The sequence below is a fragment of the Octopus bimaculoides genome, chromosome 1 (assembly GCF_001194135.2).
Source record: "Octopus bimaculoides isolate UCB-OBI-ISO-001 chromosome 1, ASM119413v2, whole genome shotgun sequence".
In the NCBI taxonomy this organism is placed as follows: domain Eukaryota; kingdom Metazoa; phylum Mollusca; class Cephalopoda; order Octopoda; family Octopodidae; genus Octopus; species Octopus bimaculoides.
The window spans coordinates 160,969,208-160,978,364 of NC_068981.1; the positions used below are offsets into that span (position 1 = coordinate 160,969,208).

Here is a 9,157-nt window from a genome sequence, read left to right on the forward strand (position 1 = left end):
TGTACGTTCATTAGTGGTTCCTGGGCCAAATGCATCATTGATATTGTGAGCTGTTTCAGCAGCTTTTCGGCCTAGCTTGAACTGGAATAAGAAAATTGTGTGAATTTGTTTTTTGTCCATGTTGTATTCAATGTTCTGGAAAAAATGGCCTAAGTATTCAAAAAGAAAAAGAGTAACATGATTAGATAGAGTGAAAAATGGGCTTTAAAATGATATATAAAGTCAAAGTAATTTAACGAAAATTAATTTGGAAATACATCATTTAAAACCAAAATTAAAAATTCCGCAAGAACTTTCTTGACAACCTAATACTTATCTACTATCCTATTTAAAACTCACTCAGACCCAATATCACAGTTGTTGATTATAATTACATGGAAGAAAGTTGGTGGATTTGTGTAGAGATTTGAAAGGCTTTTGTTGCATGTGTGTGCAGAATGGAGTTGGAAGCTGATGTGGTGACCTTATCTGTAGTTATAGCGTGTTCATTGCCAGAGCAGCTGTCTGGCTTCCGTGCTAGTGGCCCGTAAATAGCACCTGCCAGAGCAGCTGTCTGGCTTCCGTGCTAGTGGCCTGTAAATAGCACCATAAGAGCGCAATTGTTACCAGTGTTGCCGTCTAGCACTTGTGCTGGTGGCATGTTAGAAAATCATTCGAGTGAGGTTGTTGCCAGTGCCACTGGACTGGCTCCCGTGCAGGTGGCATTTAAAAAACACCTTTTTGAGTGTGGCCGTTGCTAGTACCGTATGACTGGCCCTCGTGCCAATGGCACGTAAAAACACCCACTACACTCTCGGAATGGTTGGCGTTAGGAAGGGCATCCAGCTGTAGAAACTCTGCCAGATCAGATTGGAGCCTGGTGCAGCCTTCTGGCTTGCCAGTCCTCAGTCAAATCGTCCAACCCATGCTAGCATGGAAAGCAGACGTTAAACGATGATGATGATGATGATGATGATGATAGAGTCCTCTTGGTTGAGGAGAGGTCATTTGTTGAATTTTGCCATTTGGCAAAGAACTGGAAAGTTGAATAGTAATTTTGATGTTAAATAAGATTATTGTTCGTTTTTGAAATGAAAGTATCTCTTCATTTTTTGATGTTGAAAGTGTAGACAAAGAGAGGTATTTTCTGAGGGCTACCTAGAGAAGTAGGAATGCTGAGAGGAAGACTGAGAGTGACATGGACTGTACACATCTTACTACTTCAAAGGGGTTTGTACTGTTGTAGTAAAGGCAAAAGTGACATAGGTGGGATACCCCATTGGTAAGCTGGAAGACATTATACTGGTGAGTGAAGATAAGATAACCAGTTAGATAGTTATTTCTTTGGAAAAGTGTGTTTGTGTGTGTATTAGTAGCACTGTCTATCTAAGTCACTGAGTACACTGTTCTCCTGTTTTTGACTTATGAAAAAATGTTTATATGTTATCATTGAGTCTTTATTTTACTGTTACCCTAGGTAATTACCGTCATGCCCATGATGTATTGTTTGCAATGTATCAAGAATTAAAAGAAAACAAGATGAAGATACCTGCTGAAATGTCCACCAATTTGATGATATTACACAGTTATTTATTAGTGAAGGTAAGATGTCTGTGAAGATGTGTGGCCTAGTGATTAGGGTGTTATACTCATGATTGAAAGATCATGGTTTCAATTCCTGGACTGGATGGTGCATTGTGTTCTTGAGCAAAATACTTCATTTCATGTTGCTTCAGTCCACTCAGCTGTAAATGAGTTCCAGCAATTGCTGGGAAGTTAATCCAACGATGGATTGACATCCCATTCAGTGGTGAATGAAATGCTATGAATGATGATGAGGGACATACTAACAATGACAGTGATGGTGGTGCGGTTACTGCTGCTGCTGCTGTTATACCAGCTGAATCTTTCTCAAGTTACACTACCTTCTTATAAGAAAACAAAATGAAAGCAACACACTCGATAATGTAGTCTAGGATGCATAATGCCTGAAGAAAAAAAATAAAAAAGATAGGCACAGGCATGTTTTTAATAATATTCCCCTATGTTTTTCATGGTGGATTGGAAACAAACAACATTGCTTATGATGTCAAAACAAAGGTACTCAAGAGTACACACACACACACACACACACACACATAACAGGCTTCTTCAGTTTCTGTCTACGAAATTCACTCTCAAGGCGTTAGTAGATCTGGAGCTATAGTAGAAGACATTTCGTTAAGGTATTGTACAGTAGGACTGAACCTTAGATCACCTGGTTAGGGAACCAGTTTCTCGACTACATCTATACCTTCATCTATACCTCTTCCAGTCTGAATAAAATTCAGTATTTTATTGTTCTATTTATTTCCTCTTATATGGATCCATGAGTCATGTTTTTTCTTTAACTTTTCCTAGTTTGCACTTCAAAAAGATCTTGGGTGCTGTTTGTTCTCTTTAAGCAGGTTATAAAAGAAAAATCAAAAGATGGATGGATGAGAACATGAATTTTTTTTATTATTGTTTTTCAATTTTCCATGCTTGACTGAACAGGATAGTTTCTGTTTTGTATCAATACTTTTTACAGCTGTATACCTTTCCTAATTCCAACAACTCTACTATGAAGTAAGGATGAAACTCAACTCTTTGAACCTGTGGGTATGCTTTAACAGGTGTTATTTCATTTAACTATACCCCTGGAAGTTGCAAAAATAATCAGCCATATGGTTTTGCATTTATAACCCACTAATTGGCAGAAACATCATTATTTTCAGCTGTAAACACAGAATTATGCAGCCACCTGCATTTTCCAGTGGTATTGTCAAATGAAATCATATACATTAAAACATGCTCATCGGTTCAAAGGGTTATAATTTGTTTTGTAAACAGAGTTAAGTGCTTTGCTCAAGACATGATACATTGACAGTTGTAAGATCTAATTTTATTAGATATTTATCACCTTAACCTCACTGCTGTTGAACCAGGTAATTCTAGGTGTAATCCAAAGTAAGAAAGTTTGCATACCACAGCTTTTGTTAAAATCTTTACTTATATCAGAATAGGCTTGCTTGTCTTGAATTTGTAATGTATATAGCCATTTGTGTGACACATTGACACATAGAAAAGGACACCTGTAGCTATAGATATTTTCAGAAACTTTTATTGGTAGAAAGTGGGGAGAGAGACAGAAAAAGAATGTTTGAAGCATCTTTTTCTAACTTCCTGTTCTAAATTCTACACCCATTTTAGAGATTTTTTCTCTCTTTCAGATGTGTATTAAATTAAAGGAAACTGTAAGAGCTGCAAGGTTACTGGTGCGTGTTGCCAATAATATCAGCAAGTTCCCTTCACGTAAGTTATAATCTGGTATCATTTCAATATAATCTTGGTTCTTCAGAATTTCTGTTATTGAGTAAACTTACACAAGAATGATATGTTGTAACTTAATTGTGTATATATAAATATTTGTGTAAAGATGTGGACATATTTTTCTTTTACTGGTTTCAGCCATGCTAGGGCACCAACTTCAAGGGTTTAGTCAATCATATCAACTCCATAACTTAAATTTGGCGCTTACTTTATCCATTTCTGTTTGTTGACTACAGGACATATAAACAGCACCCCTTTTCAACTGGTATACATGTAAACACTGATATGGATAAAGACATACACACATAACTTATACATATAACAAATTCCTGCGTAGTTTCCAGCAACAGCTACAAAATTTCACTCAGGCAGCGAGTTGGCAGAATCGTTAGCACGCCGGGCGAAATGCTTAGCGGTATTTCGTCTGCCTTTACGTTCTGAGTTCAAATTCCGCCGAGGTCGACTTTGCCTTTCATCCTTTCGGGGTCAATAAATTAAGTACCAGTTACGCACTGGGGTCGATGTAATTGACTTAACCCATTTGTCTGTCCTTGTTTGTCCCCTCTATGTCTAGCCCCTTGTGGGCAATAAAGAAATAAGAAGACTCTCTGTAATCATTTCTATTGTATTACACCAATAAATGTACTTTGGCAAGTACTGTGAATACTATTTTTTGCTGATGAGGTCATAATAAGAGCAAAACATATCTGGAGATGTCTCTTGTTCTTGCTGGAAAAATGATAACAATATCGGTTATTGACTAATATTGTTTTTCCTTCATAGTGTAGTTATTTCTAGTTTGTTTTATAATGCTCCCTCAAATATGTTAACATAATTATACATTTGTCTCTCATATACATTTATCTATCTCTCTGTTTGTTTCATAGCATAAATATTTCTAGTTAGCTCATTAACCCTTTCGTTACCAACCCAGCTGAAACCAGCTCTGGCTCTGAGTACAAACGTCTTGTTTTCATAAGTTTTGAATTAAAATCTTCCATCAAACCTTAGTCACAATTTATGTTCCTAACACTAGCTGAATGATAACTAAGTTATTTTACTAAATTCTTTGTCATATTTGAAGTAATTGAACGAAACACAGAGCATCTCAAAATAATTACAGTACTAAAAGGGTTAATACTGCCCTTGTTATATTTGTTAACTCTACCTTATCCATCTGTCTCTCTGTCAATCTATCTATCTCACCACATCAATAATCCTAATTAGCTCTTTAATGCTCTTTTGCATTAAATGCATTACTTGTCTGTCTGTTTATCTATTTATATCTCTATCTCACAGTGTAGTTATTTCCTGTTAAAGCTGTAATGTTTTCTATATTTAAATATGTTAATATAAACTTATCCATCTGTCTACTTCTTTGTCTTGTAGCATAATTATTTCCAGTTAGTTCTTCTCCCTTTAAATATGTTAATACTAACTTATCTGTCTGTCTCTCTTTCTATTTATCTACCTCTCTGCCTCATCATATAATTATTTCTATTAGCTTTAGAATTTTCTTTTAGTAAACATGTTAATACTATCTTATCTATTTCTATCTGTTTCACCTTGTAATTATTTCTTAATCTGAACACAAACTTATTTATTGGTAATAAACTGGTATCCTATCCTAGAGGAGACTTGTCTTTTGTCTTCTTAACACAATGGAAAGCAAATATTTGTATTGCCCCAATAGACTGTTGACGTTCCATGCAAAGACATCAGAATATTCATAATTGTTATATTATCACAGGTCACTTCAAGTGTGTAGACTTCTAATCAATGGAATTGGAGCCATGGTCATCCTATCCTTTTTTCTAAACATATTATTAACCAATGTGATTTTTTTCTTAGGATGTGGTTAGAATGCCCCAGGAAAGGATTGCTAGGCAGATTTTTTAAAGCTGATCTAATTGGCAAGAGACTGAGATGGTTGAATAATATTCATAGTCTCAGTTGGAATCTAGCAGGAAAAGTTAATGATAGTTGTTTCTGATAGGACCCTATAGAGGGGGTGCCTAAGGATTCCATCACAAAACACTCCCAGGAGTAAGTGGGCAGTGAAAAGTGATGGATGGAAAGATGGCAATGTGGTTTGAAGGATATTTCGCTGCTACTACTAGCAGATTGAATGACTGTTCATAGAATACCACTGTTGGTTACCATGCTTAGCTAAATACATTACAATTGTTAGTTTCATCTCTCTAGATTTTGATTTCAAATTTCACTATAGTTGACTCTACTCTCTTTTCTCTGTAGTTATTAAAATAACTAGCTGGTCTTGTTGTGTAGGTCTGTGTCAGCTCCGATCAAGCAAACCTTTTGATTGAATGCAAGTCATTTATGACTCTTTCACTTGTTTCAGAGACACCTGGAATTATATTATCCATTGTGTCCTTCCCTGTATAAGAAAGTAGCACGTAATTTGGGGAACATTTGGTTGCCATTTCTTGCTGGTTGAGTACTTATGTAGAGTTTTTTTCTAGGTATCAGTTATGTATTGAGGTTGATTCAATTGACTGGATATCTCTACTTGAAATTTCTAATCTTGTTCCAATTTTAGAATTTGTTGATGTTGCTGCTGTTGTACTTAAATAAGAAGCAAATATTAAAATGTATTTTTCCCATTTCCAATTTCAGATATTATACCCATTCTCACCACCACTGTAATTCAGTGCCATCGAGCTGGATTACGTAATTCCTCCTTTAGTTATGCTGCTATGCTGCTCAGAGATGAATACCAAAGAGATATTGATCCAAAATTGAAGAAGAAAATTGAAGGGATTGTACGGTAAGGAACTGAGGTTTCTTTGTTTTTGATATTTACTGGTTTCAGACATAGAACTGCAACTATCCCAGGATATCACCTTCAAGGGTTTTTGTCGATTTGTAACATTTATCTCTGTACTTTTGCCTGGTGCTTATTGTATCCATCTCATAAGGAACAAAAGCAAGTTGATCTTAGCATAAAGAGCAACGACTCAAATGGAGCATATTTTTGTTTATCCTATTCTTATAAGACTCCTGTGTTTTCTGGAGAAAAGGTTGAACAACTGCAGTTCTGATGATGCCTGTTGAGGCAGAAACACATATCAACAGTTATCTTCTTACTCAAAGTAACTGGATTATCTTTTCCTTAATGGCATATCGGTTTTGGAGAATGTTTGATTCTTGAGATTATCTTCCCTTGTATGAAGTTGGTCACAATTGCAATCAGACCAGTGGAAAAGATATCAGCAAGAAAGGAATTTCAGAAGCTTGGCATTCTGGGGAAGAAGGGCTGAGTGTATTGGTTAACACAAGGTCTTGGGGCAGGGGTAGGTGCAAGGAGGGAAATGAAAGAAGGAAGGTCAAGTAGAGACAGGAATGTCTGATTGAAGGTAACAGGATATCTAGCAGCTCTGAAGAGCAGAGGTCATTATAGTTTCTCTTGGAAAGGCAGACAGAGAGAGAGAGGAGACAGCATACCTATGGATCAGAGGGTGGTTTTATCACTGATTTTATGTTAACCAGTTGGGTAGGGTTTTCCTGAATGCAGTCTAGGATGTTTTTAGGTACAGCAATAGCACCACCCAGATGTACTCCATTGTGAGCCTTACTTGAGCTTTGTGGTTAAAGCTATTGTTTAGCCATAGATCAACACTGATTAAATAGGCTAAAGGTGTTGCTGCTATGACCATCCCATCATTTTTTGCCAAACATATCTAGCTCTACATTATCTAGTAGGTTCTTTCCAGACATAGTGTATCTAGAACTATATTCTCCAGTGTATACTTCCTTTTTTTTTGATGGCTTGATGTGATTTGAGGGGGATATGGCTGCTATTTCTAGCTGGTTGAGCAGCTACGTAATGCTTGTTTCCTTTGTTGACTTAGTTGACTTCTCAATATCTGCTGTCTTGTGTTTTGCCTGGATTGCTGTTACAAGCCTTTCACTGTCCCAGGTGACATGTGATACTGGTGTAGACTGCTGATTTTTGATGTAGGTTGAGTAATACTTATTCAACCAACATCAAAGCCAACAATAACAGTTTAATTTAATTCATGTGAAATATTTTGTTGGTAATTTAATTACACTAAGTTAACTTTTTTAACCTTAGCACATCCTAAATGTATATCTGTTACACATTCCTACAAATCACACATGCATGCAAACATACATACATACATGCATACATACATACGTACGTACATACATACATACATACACATACACACACACACACGCACACGCACACACACACACATTTATTTATATATAACATTTACATATATGCACGCATGGTCGTGGCTGTGTGATAAGAAGCTTGCTTCCCAATCATATGGTTCCAGGTTCAGTCCCACTGCGTGGCACCTTGAGCAAGTGTCTTTTACTGTAGCCTCAGGCTGACCAAAGCTGTGTGAGTGGATTTGGTAGATAGAAACTGAAAAAAACCTGTCATGTTATATATATATATATATATTTGTGTGTTTGTCTGTGTTTGTCCCCCAACAATTGGTTGACAACCGATGCTGTGTGCTTATGTCCCCGTAACTTAGCGGTTTGGCAAAAGAGACTGCTAGAATAAGTACTAGGCTTACAAAGAGTAAGTCCTGGGGTTCAGTTCTTCGACTAAAAAAAGAAACCTTTAGGGTGGTGCACCAGCATGGCCACAATCAAATGACTGAAATAAATAAAAGAATAAAAGAATATACACATGAATTCAGACATTATTTCACAAATATGTACATCTGTACTCATGTATTTTTTTTTTTTTTTTGAGCAAAGTGTTAACACAGATAATTCAAATGCAGATTGTTTAACATTTTGTCATAAACAATTTAAATTATTACTGTTTGACTGGAATTCATAATTATTTGAGTGTTGCAAAATCTTCTGATGGAATCTTCTTTTCAATATTCAGTTTAAATTAAATTAGTTATGATGTGATCAGACATGATTTCATTTGAGGCAATTTAGTATAAATGACAGACAGAAAATAATAGCGAGATGAAAGATGGTTGTTTTAAATGAGCTATTTCAGTTCTGGTTTGGAAGAGGTAGATTGATTATAAGGTTAATATGCTAAATTATTGACTGTATGCTAATAAGTACAAATCTAGCCATAAATTTGGGAATACTTAGTATCAATGAGAATACTGGTTACAGTTAAAATCAATAGGCTATACATAAAATGTTTTTTTTTTAGTATTTATATATGTCCTTCTAGTAGAGGTGCAATGGCCCAGTGGTTAGGGCAGCGGACTCACGGTCATAGGATCGCGGTTTTGATTCCCAGACCGGGCGTTGTGAGTGTTTATTGAGCGAAAACACCTAAAGCTCCACGAGGCTCCGGCAGGGGATGGTGGCGAACCCTGCTGTACTCTTTCACCACTACTTTCTCCCACTCTTACTTCCTGTTTCTGTTGTGCCTGTAATTCAAAGGGTCAGCCTTGTCACACCATGTCACGCTGAATATCCCCGAGAACTACATTAAGGGTACACGTGTCTGTGGAGTGCTCAGCCACTTGCATGTTAATTTCACGAGCAGGCTGTTCCGTTGATTGGATCAACTGGAACCCTGAATGTCGTAAGCGATGGAGTGCCAAGAAAAAATAAGTCCTTCTATTTGGTGAAATTAACTTTGTCATTCATCATTCTGAAGATGGTTCATGGCAAATGAGAGTAAGAGAGGGAAGTAGGTTGAGTTGGTGGGACTATTCCAAAGTAATGGGTGGCAAGCAAGATGTGATCCTTTGAGGTGGGATGCAGAGGGTTTGCAGGCCAGTCCCTCTGCAGAGTTTCCGGTATGTTTGTCATCACAGGCCATCAGGTTGGCTGTGAAAGCAGC

The 9,157-nt window shown here is 36.7% G+C and overlaps 1 protein-coding gene across 1 annotated transcript in view; it reads left to right on the forward strand.

The window, feature by feature from the left end:
- The window catches only part of LOC106884413 (WD repeat-containing protein 19), a 123,731-nt gene that overhangs the window by 98,976 nt on the left and 15,598 nt on the right, over positions 1–9,157 (forward strand). Inside the window, exons 31-33 of the mRNA XM_014935776.2 lie at positions 1,457–1,581; positions 3,231–3,312; positions 5,968–6,118. Coding sequence (XP_014791262.1) covers positions 1,457–1,581; positions 3,231–3,312; positions 5,968–6,118 — 358 coding nt within the window. The remainder of the gene's footprint in view (positions 1–1,456; positions 1,582–3,230; positions 3,313–5,967; positions 6,119–9,157) is intronic.